The 15,477-nt window shown below is 38.0% G+C and overlaps 1 protein-coding gene across 6 annotated transcripts in view; it reads left to right on the plus strand.

Moving 5' to 3' along the window:
* LOC129764743 (putative uncharacterized protein DDB_G0281733) overlaps positions 1 to 15,477 on the plus strand; it is a 331,282-nt gene that overhangs the window by 161,159 nt on the left and 154,646 nt on the right. For 5 of the 6 annotated variants that reach the window (XR_008741209.1, XR_008741210.1, XR_008741211.1 and 2 more), the window contains one exon: positions 7,054 to 7,102. The exons of the other annotated variant lie outside the window; for it this stretch is intronic. Coding sequence is in view for 2 of the 5 variants with exons in the window: in XM_055764190.1 (XP_055620165.1) it covers positions 7,099 to 7,102 (4 nt within the window). In the remaining 3 variants the exon portion in view is untranslated. The remainder of the gene's footprint in view (positions 1 to 7,053; positions 7,103 to 15,477) is intronic. 6 annotated transcript variants of the gene reach the window in all.

Genomic DNA, 15,477 nt, shown 5'->3' on the forward strand with positions numbered 1-15,477 from the left:
GTTGAATAACATTATTTCTCTCGCGATCGATAAACCTCTACGCTTCATATATTACAAACCTGTCCATATTATCCCCACTATATGTCCATATTACCCGCATCGAAAAAAATGTTGTACTTTTCGGTCTCTTTTAATTTCAGTACAAAACATTGAAAAACACTTTTTTGTAAAATATTTGGCCAATTAGGTAGAGAAACAGTATAGTGAATTGCAAAAACTGCATCAAAGTTTTGGGAAATATGAGTTTCCAAAGATATAATTGAAGTTCTTCTTAACATGTCCGTTTTACCCCCACCTCCCCTATATACAATAAAAAGCTATTCAGAGTTTTCGGACAAAATTCAGCGCAGAATATGTACATGTGTACATATAGTTACTGGATATGATCAGTACTGAGACTTTTGAGCGATAAATTATGAAAAATACCATTTACTAGAAAACTGTCAACTTCATAAAATAAAGTACCCATTGCAAAAAACCACCATCATCGTTGTTTATTCTTAGTACTAATAAGTAGTATGACCACCTCTAGCCTCTATTACTGAATACGCGTGTTGAGGTATACTTTCAACGAAGTTCTTTATTTGTTGAGGTTAGTATTCATCCAGAACTGTTCCAGAGCTTCAAACAGCAAGACGCGATTGGTACGATTGGCAAAGAAGATGTGTCAACATTCTGATCCAAACCAGACCACATGTTTTCTGTTGGGTTTAGGTCTGGCTTTGGGGTGGCCATTCCAACTGATTAGTACGCGAAGCCGTTATCTAGATGTAAAACAAACTCCGTAAAAACTTGAAAACGGAGTGGCGTAAGCGCCATTTCCATTATGAGGTGGCGTAAGCGCCAATTTCACTATGGGACTCTTGGACAGTAAATTTCACAAAACAATTTTTTTCGGAATGGACGTTTAGCATAATGAGAGTCACATGCGTTCTTTCTTGTAAGAAATAACTTTTTTGAAAAGTTTGTCATGCCAAATGTTTTAATGAAAAACAGTTCATCCTCATGCAATACTACATTTAAAATAACCATCTTCTATTCGAGTTGCAAATCATGAATTAGAATCTCTGTTAAATATCCAAATTTATGAACTCAAAGTTAGCTCAAAGGAATGATTTATCCTAGATTGAAGTGTATTGCTGTTATCACATATTGATTGATCATCAATTTAATTGTTGATTACAAGGTGTAACGGCGAACCTGGACGACTGCGTGCGGACACGGACGATAATTCGGTGGAATCCGTTGCGATTTAGGACGAAGTCCTTTTCGGGATCTATTACTGAGCGTCAAAACGTCGAAGTTTTATTAAAACCTCACTTTTGGTAAATGTACAAGTTTATTCGATAACGTTTCGATCCTCTTTCGGATGAATTGACACTGAGTGTTGTTCGAAGGGTAAATGTTGGATTTGGTTAACAGATGAACTCTTCTAAATTCTCCATCGAAATGCATCTTGTGAAAAAACTCAAAACAACGCATGTCATACAAATGAAACACAAATTTCTGTATAACTCGGAAGCTAATCAAGTAAATGGAGCCGAATTTGGCATGTGAAGGTTTTAGGGGGCACGAAATGTTTCTATGGTGAATAGACACTCCTCCCCTCTCTGCCAAACAAATAAAACCCAAACTTCTGCATAACTCGAGAAATAATCAAGCAAATTGAGCCAAATTTGGGATGTGAGGGTTTTTGGGTACGATAAATTACGTATGAGGGATTTTTTCCCATAACATCATGAAACTGTGAGTTGTTTCAACATTGTTTTGTTTCTCCCATATACATTCCATATTGAATGCAAATAATGACGATACCATATTTTGTTTACCAATTCAAGTATACTTTACCTACTGCTCCACCTCACATGTATCTCATTGGTGTACGCGTATGCAGATTATACATGCAATTTTAAGAAAAGCTTCGTACTGAAAATTCTCTTCTCTGGCGCTTACGTCACTTGGCGAGATTACGACAGCACAATTGCTTATTGACGTATTTTTGGGTAGTATTTAGGTGTTTGATCCTGGTCAAATCAAAATTAGTCTAAAATGAATAATGAATAGGAATTAAACAAACCTTTTTACCCGAATTCAGACTGCATGAATTCGGTTATAAAAAAAAGGATATATTCAACAACGATTGTTCATTCGCACACTGGCACACAGTTCATTCGAAGATATTTGGATTGATGTTTTGTCGAATCACATAATTGATGGAGAACGCGGTTTCAATCATTTCTCGATAAATTTAAGGAACATCATTGGATGTGGTCTTCCGCTTTCTTGCTCTGCCAGTGCGGTCTGTCACACCTCATGTTCTTGAAATTTGTTGCATATTTTTCGAACTTATTCCTCATTAGCTTCATATTTTCGAGCAATGTTTTATTTTCTATTCAAAAGTATTGACCGAATGTCAAACATAATTTGAAGAACATTGGAAATATGGCTCGGGATGCGACAGAGATGAATAGATGGTGGAACAAAATGACCGCTCAGGTTAGAAGTGGTATTTGAAGAATAGTTCGAGATTTCTGTCGGAAAAAATTGTTCGCTATTTTCCTTATATTTTACTTATAATTCAACGTTTCTATTTCAAGAACGAAATTCCGTGATCGATTCCTTTTTTTGCGTTCAGATATTAAATGACAAGCTTTACTTCTACGAGGATTGATATGTTGTGTGAGTCACTTATTTATTAACAGTTGGAACAGTTTGTTCGTACCTCAAACGTTATATTTGCTTCAATATCGAATGAAGCGTTCGTATAATCGCATAATTCACTTCAGATACGAAAATTAAGTAGCTGATTCTCATTGACCTAAATATTAATAAGCTCGACTCTTTCCGCGAGTGATCGATCGTTGAATAATACGTTAAGCTCCCTCTCCCCCTTCAAGTACAAATGCGTGCGAGATACTTCGAACAGAGCGAGTAAAGGTCACGAAGAAAAAAAAAGTCCTCACATAAAGTCAGATGAGGTCGTTCTTTGCAATTGGGAAAAATCGTTCTGCATTTGACATCTATTATGAACCAGTGGTGTGGGCGATGAATACGAACGATAATACTGGAGAGGTGAATGAAAAGAAAGAATTTTGTGCCTCCAGCACCGCCTGTCTCGTAGCTTCCACCCATAATTGCGTGGGTTCAACCGACCGGGAAGGCAGAGTGGAGACAATTAATAACCATGAAAAACGAAATCAAATGCTAACGAGAGGAGATTGTTGCCGATTCCGGCATCTATTATGCGAATCAACAATTCTTCCCGTGACCTTCCTGTGCTTTTACAGTTGTACGTTTTGATCATATTTATTTTAAGTAACCACAACAGAGTCATATCAACCAAAAAACAGGAAGTGGGTTATATTTATGGTATAACCGCAATGGTGACGTAGGACTATCGTTGATTTAAGGCTGATTTAGACGATGCCAGTCAGCGCTCTAGTTGAAGTATCCAGTGAATAGAGAACAGACACACTGTTCTAGTTAGAGGCCAATTACTTGTTCGATACTGGTACAAGTAACTTGAACAGAGTGTCTGTTCTCTGTTCACTGGATACTTCAACTAGAGCGCTGACTGGCATCGTCTAAATCAGCCTTTAGTGATCATTTGTTTGAAGTTGAATCTGAATTCATTCTGAATGAATGAATAAATGAATATAAATCACAGAACTAAATGTATTTGGTCGCAGTATTATATGTATAGAAAACATTAAAATAAATTCGTTCGCTTGCATGTAATTTTCAATCCCAAGGGGAACTGGTTGATTATTTTGCAGCAACGACATCTTTCCGGATTCTCCTCGATTCTTCTCGAAATCCACCAGTGGTTAATGCTAACTCGATAACCACCTGATGATTGTACTTGATTGAAAAATCACACAATTAATTGTATTTGGTCGCAGTATTAAAAGGATAGAAAACATTACAATAAACTCTTCCGCTTGAATGTAATTTTCAAGTCCAAGTGGGACTGGCAGATTATTTTACAGCAACGATCACTTCATTCCGGATTCTTCTCGATAACCAGCGAACGTAAAGAGTTGCACGCGTGTATGCGTGTGGCAGTTTCTTCGATACCTCAAGCGGAACCAATTTTCGATGCTGGTACTCTCTCGGTCGTCTTCTCTTCTCCTTCTGATGGATCGGCATTTCTGCCCTCACTCACAGTTCCAAACAAACTGCATGTCTTTCAGGTCAGGTCAGGCCAGGTAATCAATCCCTCGATCCCTCGCCGTCCAGCTCGTCCAGCACGTTCAGCTCGTTCAATTACGATGTTGTCTTGTCGATGTCCTCACGAAAAATGAATACGTTTCACCACCAGAATATCGCTTAAGTATGCTTTTTGTGCGTGATTGAATCGAGAGAAGGTGTGGTTTACGATGGCAATTTCCGTTGCGGGCGCATACAATAATGGATACGAAAATTTTCTACTTATGGGGGAGAATAATTTTTAGAAGCTCTCCTGCTAATTACACTTGATTGAAAAATTACAAAATCAAATGTATTTGGTCGCTGTGTTATATGGTTAGAAAACATTAAAATAAACTCATTCGCATGAAAGTATTTTTCAATTCCCAGGGAACTGGCAGATTAATGTTCAGCAACGATTAGATTTTTCCAGATTTTCCTCGATACTCGAAGCCCACCAGTGGTTAATCCTAACTCGATAACCACCTGTTAATAGCACTTGATTGAAAAAGATTTGGTATTTGGTTATACGGTTGAAAAACATTAAAATAAACTCTTTCGCATGAATGTATTTTCAATTCCCAGGGGAACTGGCAGATTATTTTTCAGCAACGATTGGATCTTTCCGGAATTTTCTCGATGCTGAATGGCATCCAAACGAAAATAATTTCGCGCGTGTATGTGTGTGTGTGTGTGGCGGCTGCTTCGATGTCTTCCCGGGGAACAGTTTCTCGACGCTGATACTCTCTTGGTCACCTTTTCTTCTCCTTCTGATCGATCGGCTTTTCTGCCCTCCCTCACAGTTCCAAACAAACTACATGTCTTTCAGCTCAGGTCAGGCCAGGTAATGAATCCCTCGATCCCTCGCCGTCCAGCTCATCCAGCACGTTCAGCTCGTTCAATTACGATGTTGTCTTATCGATGTCCTCACGAAAAATAAATGCGTTTCACCATCAGAATATCGCTTAAGTATGCTTTTTGTGCGTGATTGAATGGAGAGAAGGTGTGGTTTACGATGACTCTCTGAGTTTGAAACTTTCGGCAACTGAGTATTAATCGATTGAAAATTATATAATTTTCACGATGCGAAACATTTTCCGTTGCGTGCGCATACAATGGGGAAGAATAATTTTCAGAAGCTTTCCTGTTAATTGCGATTGATTGAAAACCACAAAACCAAATGTATTTGGTTGCAGTATTATATGGATAGAAAACATTAGAATAAACTCTTTCGCATCAATGTATTTTTCAATTCCCAGGGGAACTGGTAGAGTATTTTTCAGCAACGATTAGTTCTTTCCTGATTTTCCTCGATACTCGAAGCCCACCAATGGTTAATTCTAACTCGATAACCACCTGTTAATAGCACTTGATTGAAAAATATTTAGTCGCAGTGTTACATGGATAGAAAACATTAAAATGAACTCTTGTGCATGAATGTATTTTACAGTAACGATTGGATCTTTCCGGAATTTTCTCGATGCTGAATGGTATCCAAACGAAGAGTTCCGCACATGTATGTGTGTGTGTGGCGGCTGCTCCGATCTCTTCCCGGGGAACTGTTTGTGGCATCACTCTCCTCCTGATGGATTCTCTTCTGGCCTAAGGTGCACAAACAGGCTCTTGGTGACACCGTTCATCCGCGCTTTCATGATAAACGAAGAGCTTCACCACAATAGCGACAACATGCTCCAATCGCTGTTCAATTATAACTGAGTGGACTTCCAAGCGGCGCTAGCTTATATACCGATTGATGATTTCAATAGCCTGTTTTGAAAGCAACTTTAAGACTATTGAAACAAGTTTTTGGATCAAAAAGTAACAAGTATAGAACGCGTAGACATTTTATCTTTCGAATGAAGTGTTTATCATACCGGTTCGTTCAGTTGTTTAGGAGCTATTAACGCTCAAAATCTCGGTCTCCGGCGTAACGCTTTCGTTTTCGAAACATTGATTTTACACCCCGGTATAGAAATGAAAGACGTAGTCCTACGTCAAAATAACATCCAATGGCGAATAAATCATCAACTCAAGTGTAGTCTGCTCGCATTCGGTACGAATACTGCGAGTATTATAACCAAATTTTGGTGATATTCAGCATCAGCGAACTATAAAATTATTCAACGGCTTGCAGTCAATCACTTCCTAAGCGTGCTGATATTATACACAGCATAGATCTCGCCATGATATCAATGCCACGTTGCTATCTGTGATACGAGCCACTGCAGAATCTCATTCCGCTCCATGCTATGTGAGGCAGTTTAGCCATCAACAGGGCGCCTGCATCGGAAACCACCAACAATACAGAGGGCGGGTGGGGAAAATGGAAGCCTTGTTTTGCAACTATTAGGATTTATCGCTGTGCAGACGAATGAAAGTTTTGATAATTTATGCACCAAAGATTTATAGCCGCTCCACTGCAATTTTAATCGCTTTTGACACAAACGAGCAGAAAGCAGCTGCCGTCAGTTCTTGCAGCTCTATCCATAGCGTCATATCTGGCTAATGGCAGCACAGCATTTGGGAAATCCATCTAATTTAAGCCGATCCCAACACGAACGATAGATGAGTTGCAGTTTTCGAAATAGGGTGAAGGTTTGGATTTTCGATGGCCGTAACGGGGATCATATCGGGAGATAATCGTGGGAGATATTTGTAGAGTGACATGGGGAAGTTGAAGCGCTTTATTCAGTGAACTTCTGGCTCGAGCTATTGATTTTCCGGCAAAATAATCTCATATCGTTCACTAAAAGCTGTACATGATTGTTTTATTTTTACCGATATGTCTTTCTAATTCTGTTCAAATTAGATCTTCATCCACTACTACTTCTTCTAACCATACCTTCTCTTTCTCATTATTTGCAGGTACTACAGAATTGAATGCAGTGCCATCAGTTGGATGCCTTATGAATGGGTAACGTCTTCGTCCGTGTGTTGTACAAATATTGTACACTGAAACTGATCATGATCATCGCTCATTTGATTTATCATTTCACCCGACGATGTAAAATCTTCGCGAGCGTTGGATCCAGGCTGTCTTGCGTCGCAAAATTTGATCACATGTTGGGTCAATTAAATGCTTAGTGGTAAATTACGTTTCTCGTTTCGTTATTGGACGCCTAACTAAACAAAAGTAAAAGCTTTCCAACATGCGAACATGCCGCATGTCATGATAATTTGAGAATAATTTCGCAAAGATTGGGATGATTTACCAATGCAATGCGAGCCGAATATCTAATATGTTAATATAATGAATATACGAATATGTTTATATAATGAATATACGAAATTCAAATAAGCGACATTCTAATTCTTCATCCACAGAAATCTGATTAATGTCTTAAGTTCCTCCTCCGTCGTAGTGAAATGACAGGAATTCGAAGGAATCGGAGTCAATCCGGTTCAAGCGTGAGGTGATAATTTTCCATTGCCAACTATTGATTCGAGAGAATCTCTGCAAGTTGAACCGTTCTGTAACGCAACTGGCATATTCGCCACCAGCTGCAGCTAACTCCCCGCAGTAATTTCAATGCAGTATCAACTGTGGTCAGGGTCCAACATTTTTGACGACGAAACATGAAAATCGATTCTCTTCTCAGCCGCCTCGCTTCGAGTAGGACTACCACGGCATTCGCCGTTAACATGACTAGTTCATCAGTCATCCTCGCTTTTAACGCTCGTCAATTCAATTCAAGCAAATGCTTATTCTAACTGACGTGACGAATGAATACAAATCTAGCTCTTCATTCAACCTGACTTCAATCCACTCTGACATGTACGTATTGCCCATGTAGACAATCTTATTTTAACGTCTATATATACAGTGGAACAAAAACTTGATTTCTGATGCAAAAATGCAGTTACATCGTTAATCGACAATTCCATTGTTTACTCACAGTGAACTCAAACATCGATACTTACATACATGATACATGAGAGAGAAACGAATACAGTCTGAGGGGAGTAACTTCAAAATGCCGCGAAGTCCATTTGACCGTGAATAATCAAATGAGCACTGAGTGTCGTAGAGGAGAGAACTACGAAATTGATTGATGTTGACATTTGATGTTGATGTTGACAGCGAAAATGTTGGAAGAAGCAAAAACGAGTTTCCTATTAATGCGAAGGCCGATGTCTCCATAGTCTCCTGACTATCATCAGCAGTGTTGCCAAACGTACAGATTTATCTGGAAAGGTGCAGATTTTTTTGATTTTTTTTGGCACCGCTTTTGTACGGTACAGATTACAGTTTTTTGTGCAAAAGTACAGATATGTACGGATTTGCTGGAGTGATAAATTAAAAACACGTGGAGTTGATGCGTTGATGCGAGTAAGAAGCCAGTTATCAGGTCTCAGACAAGACCTGATAACTGGCTTCTTACTCTTTTGTTTGCCTTTTCCTCGTCCAAGTGCGAGTAACAGGGATGCCGAACCCCTCGAGATGTCAAGTTTCCAAATGAGATAAAGTTTCTGAAGACTATTTTTTCACGTTCTTAACATATGTTTTCGTATCATATATTCTATGAATAATTACATTTGGATGATGTAAAGCAAAATTGTTGCGCAATTCACAACAATTTGTATTTTTCTGTTATGCCCTATCATGAGAACTAGTGTGGGAGTTAGGATTGGACGATCTTGGATCGTTTTTCAGAAGATCGATCTTTTCCATTCCAGAAGCAGTTTTGAAAGATGGTCATTAGAATACAAGTGTTCACAAGTTATATTTACACCATTACATTCACTATGCTGACATTGAAAATTGTGACGAGATAGAATGGTTGACATCAGGTCCAGCTGAAGCGCTGTTGAAGTTGTTGAATTTATAATAATAATTTCCAATTAATTTATTTAATTAAATGATTCCATGACGGCTCAGAATGAATGCATGGAAAATACATTTTTTCTGGGCTTTCAAGTTTTTTTTATGACCTTCATTCTGAGAATCAAATTGAAATGCCTTTGGTGTTTGAATAGAAATGTGAAATGTTCATTTCACATTTAAAGAAAATATAATACTTATATAAAACAAGTAAATAAATTGGAAAAAAGGCATTCGATTTTTCAAAAAATCGATTCAGCAAAGATCGCTTCTTTGGTACCGATTTAATCAGCTGGTCCGGAATCGACCCTCTATTGTCTAGTTATGTCTTAGGATAACACTGGTGAGGCAGAGGTTTGATATCGATGATTGGACTCACAAGGCTGAAAACCCTGAATTCGCGATGCTACATGAATAGCTGAAAGATTGTTATCCAACCATTCTCACTAATCTCTGCGAGGAATATTGCGATGTTTCGCTCAAGGTTGCTGTTTCTAACGATCTCACTATGCCTACCTGCTCGGCATACGTCGAGCATTTTTTTCTGAATATAATCAGAACAATAATAAGCTTCGTAATATATTCGCTTGGCGCCGGCAGCGATAATTCGGATTACTTGGCTTGTTGCCGCCCGTTTTCGACATTATCGGGAAATTATAAATTGTTAAGTTTAACTAATCTCATCGTTAGTTTTCATAAGTTCTCAACCCTGTTCCCCTACTTTCGTGAAATTTCGAAGATATACATACGTAAATATTACAAACCTTTCCATATTTCCTCACTATATGTCCATCATCGAAAAATTGTTCTACTTTTTAATGTTTTAATGCTAGTAAAAAAATCGAAAAACATTCGGCTGATTAATTCGAAAAACAGTACATTAAAATGCAAGAAACTGCATTTAGGTTTGAAGAAACATAATTTTCGAAAGATATTAGGTTAGGGAAAAAGTAATCCATTATTTTTGGGTGAGATTCAATACTCTCTCTTATATGCTTTGGATTGTCCGATTTGGGTCAAATATACACCGTTTTGTTTGAAAATTTGGTGTCGTTCTAAAGGTAGCTTCATAAAGTCTTTTTCATAGGGGTATTGCTCGTTATTAATAAAAAACCATAGCAATAGATTTTACAGTCTTCTCTTGATCCCAATTTATTAACACTCTGGAAATTTTCTATTGCGAGAAAAAGGTGATAATCGTTTGTTGCCAGGTTCGAACTATATGGTGGATGCATTGAAACATCCCAATCAAGCTCTTGGAATTGTGTGGCCTTGCGTTGTCCTAATGAAACAAAACACCTCTTCTGATGGCCAATTCTGAACATTTCTAGTCAACCGCTAGCTTGAAACGGTCCATTTGTTGACAGTAGAGATCATAATTTAGTGTATTGCACAAAAATTTTTTTTTTTTTTTTTTAAAAAATTCTAAATTTTGAAAATAAATTAAATTGCACGTATTTTAATGTTGCAGTATCGGCACTAGAAACATCAATCACCATTTCAGCGGCCTGGCTTGCATTTCCGCACTTATAAAATAAAAAGTGTAAAATATACCGAATTTTCTCTCTGTTGATCTCCATTGCTAACACCCTGTAACTCACAGCTGAAAGGAACAAACAAAAAGACATAAACAAATTTACAACCTTTACAACAAGCCTAAACTTGAAATTGTATGATCGATATTACGCGAGACCCATCTTCCGATGTATGGACGACTTGTTGGAAATTGTAAAAAATATTCATATATATTTTTTGTGAATTTTAAAAAATACATTTTTGTGAAGAATGATTTTAAATTCTTAAAACATTTTTTTCTCAGTGAATAGGTTTTTTTATGAAAACTTTAAAAGATTTTTACATTTCATCCTTTGACTCGAATGATGTAGGTATTATTGTTTTTGAGTTATAATTTAAAAAAAATAAGAAAAAAATATTGGCTTCTTTAAAAAATAGTCTATTTTTTTGAATATTTCAAGAATGTAAAGTTGTTTAAAAGACCCATGCGCTCACACCCACAACGTTTCGCTGCTATCTGAGATGGTGTTGCCAACGGGCGGTCGAGTTGGCATGAAATTCGTCTGTTATTACAGTAGAGTAAAATATTATTACAGTAGAGTTAAAAAAAAATTGTGAATCAATTATACACAGGATTTGATTATATACAAGGAAAAGAAATTGGAGACCGTATACAATCGAGTCCGTATTGTAACACTGTAAACATTACGAAAAACTGGGGATTTTTAGTTTTTGGATGTTTCGCTGACAAGCTTAAAAAAGTCACAGGAGGGTTGTGTCCGAGGCACGACCACATAGTTGACGTAGGATTCCGTCGCAAAAATCTCATCAATCCATCATGAAATGACAGAGCAATAAGCGTTCACCGTTGGGTATGTGTTTGTAGCATCTAAAAGAAACTCTGGGTCTGACTGACTGTCAATTGATTGCTGTTTATTTCCATGTCTCTGCTTAAATACTAGTTTACACTTATTTTCTTAACTCTACACGAAACGTAACGTAATTTACTGGGCGGAGCATCGCACAGGGAAATGGTACAAGTAGAAAGTGAAAAAGATAGAACGAGGACGGAGAAATGTTCTTGTGCTTGCAATTGTGTTTCCGCCTTGCACGCACAAGCATGTCTCAAGTGGGTCATTGAAATAAAACACTGACGCTTGCGTCGTGCGACGAATTGTACACACGGTTCAAGTATCATGTTTACTTCTTTGGTGTCTTTGACTTCTTTGGACTTCTTTGGTCTTTCTGCGGTCATAACTTGTTTGGTGGGTGATAAACAATTTATGACCTGTGGTTAAAGAGGGTTTGGGATCTCGGATAATTGAATTTCACCAAGTGTGAAATGAGATGAAACATTTGTAATTAAAGTGTTGGAGGAGATCTGTGGGAAAGTTCAATTTTGGAAGGCGTAGTGCCACATGTCGGAGAATGAAACACATCAATGCTCCTCATAGCGAGAGCAGAGTCGCAAAACGTGGAAAAACAATGAAGGTACGAAAATACCAATCGCTGCGAATGCTCGAATATCGTGAGAATTCACCTTTACGAAATCTCCAACCCACACCAAATCTAAAGGGTAGCAATATGAGTATGACCTGGGTGACCTGGGAAACATTCCAACCACCGACATAAACGGATGAAAATCATCCCCACGCGTACACACTAAGCGGTCCTCGCTTCAACGTTATGGAATTCGGGCCTCAATTTTATTCGAGAGGAATAATTCAAAAAATCCACTTAGTCCCACATCATACCATCACGCATAAAGCCAGCGGAAATTTATTACGTCCGTCTCGAGAATGCTTCCGAGGAGCGGTGTCTCTAGCAGGTTTTGGGCGAAATATGATTACCACTTTACCGGAATTTTCTGCTGCGGTGGAATTCACATTCCAGGTGAATGTAAGTTTTTCGAATATGATGTCGCTTTTATTTCGAGCTCCCTGGTTCGTGCAATTCGCCGACATGGTGTGGGTTTTTCGGGGGGAAGGGGTTTAACACTGTCGGTTACGCCATAGTGCAACGCAAATATTCTGTAGAGAACAATAAAGAAATTAGTAACTAAGGACACCAAGTTATTATCCTGTGGAGAAACTTACCTCAGCTATGCAACATTAAACTTTTACGATTGTTCGTTGCCCTTCAGGACTGATACAGCAATTATACGCTGTCGGAATGGCATGTTGTGGGCTCATTGGTTTCACATGCTTGACCTTGATTCATGTTCAACCAATAAAAAGACTGCTCGTGCACCATCCGCGCAATCAGAACCTAGTGAGCAGTGGGCATCTCCGGAAATGGCCATCTTCAAGAGCTGTGACACCGTAGGCTTTCTAGAAGTGCAACTTTTTTGTCTAAGTCTGATTGGGGTACAGAAGCACGAAACCCTGTTAAGCAGAGCCTTTTTCTACATTTGCTTCATCTCGATGGTAATCATGGATTTGGCTACGATTATTTTCGCTCTAGAGCACGCCAATAACATTATCCAGGTTTGTGACTGCCTGGGACCAACATTTACCGCCTATCTCGGTATCGTGAAGCAGCAATATCTGAGCACACATCGGGAGAAACTGTGGCAAATTATTCACTCGCTCAGAAGGCTGGAAGAAATCGGTGATATACGTGATTTTCCGAGGAATTCAATACGTGATACCGTTTTATTATTACCAAACTCTAGCCGAACCCGGCGAGGCGGATTTAATTGTGAGAAGCAACCGAATTGACCGCTATTTAGCCACTGTTTATTTAGGCTCCGCTATCGCAACCGGATCGCTGTTCATCATCTCAGCCGCTGTGAAAGTTTTGTACAGTTTTATATACCTGGAGAACGTGGAATGGACGCTGCCAATTTCGTTGAGGTTATTTTTTTTCTGTGTACTAAGTTAGGTTATTGTTTCCCATTAAATACCGTGTTTCCAACAGTTTTCCATTCGATACCAACTCGCCGCTGATTTTTGGAATTTTCTTCATCTGGTCGAGTGCTACCATTTATATGGTTGTTTTCTGTAGCGTTTCCAGTGATGCAGGCTTCGGAGGATTAGCTTCGAACATAGTGAATCATTTCAAGTTTATACAAAAGCGACTGATAGACAGAGGCTTCTCTAATGAAGATAATGATGGCGAATCGATGAACGAATTGATCAAATACCACATTGTGGTGCTGGACCTATCCGAAAAGTTGATGTTATCATTCCGAATAATTATTCTTAATAATTTGCTGGTAGCTTCGGTCCTATTGTGTGTTTTAGGATTTCAGCTGGTGGTATCGGTAGCAACTTCCTCCGTGCTCATTTATCTAATGTATATTTTAGCCATCGTGATTCAAATCACATTCTTTACCTATTTCGGGTCGCTTTTATCACACGAGGTGAGTTGGTAAAATCTGATATGTATCAACGGTAAAATCATTTCGATTGTAGAGTATGCTGGTGAGCGATGCTTTCTACTGTAGCAAATGGTACGAGGCGTCGCCGAAACAGAGACGAGTACTGTTGCAATGTATGATGCGAGCCCAAGTTCCGGTCAATACTAAAGTAGGATTCATGGTGGCCTCGTTACCTACACTGAGACTTGTAAGATTTTCTTCTTATTAGGCTGAACATTTGCAATGTTTCATTTTTTGTACCTTTCAGATTCTAAATTCAGCTGCTTCGTACGTTGCTTTGCTGTTGTCTTTAGCCAATATGTAGATGATAACTTATTCAACCATGGTAAAAGTTATGTGGAACTAATCCTCACAAGTTTTGAATGAAAAATGCATACATATCAAGCGCAATCAATAATGCAGAGTTGCAAATAGTAAAATTTTTATAAGCACAGTTCTTTGAATAGGAATAAAATACAGATAAATAAATGGTGTTGATTGCATGAATTTGGTTTTATTCCAAATATTTCAAAAAAAGTATTGGAGTGTGATTTCCAACATATGGCTACCTCGGATAACTCGGAGAGCATCCAATTTGGAAATCCAATTTTCTATCTCTTTTCTTGCGTCAGTGACAACGCGTCAATCGTCAATGACTTACGACACAGACCTGAGGCTTCACATAGCCTCACCACTATCGTGGCCATTGTTCCAGTTTTAACTGGATTCTTTCAGTTTTTTCTCGATCCAGTCAAACAGTTAAATCCTAAAATCTTCCAGTTTTTCTGTATATTCTACAGTTTTACCCAGTTTTTTGTATATGGGTGTTTTAGTGTTTGCTCATTTCATGCAATTCACATTGTATGAATGTTATCCCTTCCTATCCCTAGACCAATTTTGTTTCTTGATATTTATCGTTCAGTCGATCCAAGATGTATTTAACTAGGATAGTGCGCTGTGCTGGATTTGAGTTTACATAAACACCAGATGTTATAGGTCCTCAAAATCATTCTAAAGTTCAGACGATCATAGAGTCAATGTGCTCCATTAACTTTAATTGATATGAATATAGAACCCAAGAAACCTTGCTTCCGTTAACATCAATGAGATATGTTAATGGTCACACAAAGGATTTTCAGTTCGAAATAGCATGGATTCTCAAACTATGTTGGACAAGAAACCCCTTTTCCAGAATAAAGTCATTTTCAGACCCTTATTTATTTCAAAATTCTATCTCTAGTTTTTTTTTCCTATTCATACAAAGTGGTTACCAATTTGACAACTTTGCGATTGGTTAAGTGAGGAAATTTGGCGTCATTTTCTCATTAAAATTTTACTTTGTTGATACACATTCAATAAATATCAAGGTAAATAATTTTTGAAAAAAATGGGCGGGTTATATCTATGATATAACCGCAAGGTTGACGTGGGACTACCTTAGCTTAGCAATCATTTGTTTCTATTGATTAAATTTTTGGTTGAATGAAACAATTTCTGAATTCAATTGAATTCAATATATTTGCTTTGTAACTAAGAAGATTGAACAAATGATATGTAAAGTCAATTCATGTATTGTAATAGATTATGTTCT

Source organism: Toxorhynchites rutilus, chromosome 2, assembly GCF_029784135.1.
Source record: "Toxorhynchites rutilus septentrionalis strain SRP chromosome 2, ASM2978413v1, whole genome shotgun sequence".
Taxonomy (NCBI): domain Eukaryota; kingdom Metazoa; phylum Arthropoda; class Insecta; order Diptera; family Culicidae; genus Toxorhynchites; species Toxorhynchites rutilus.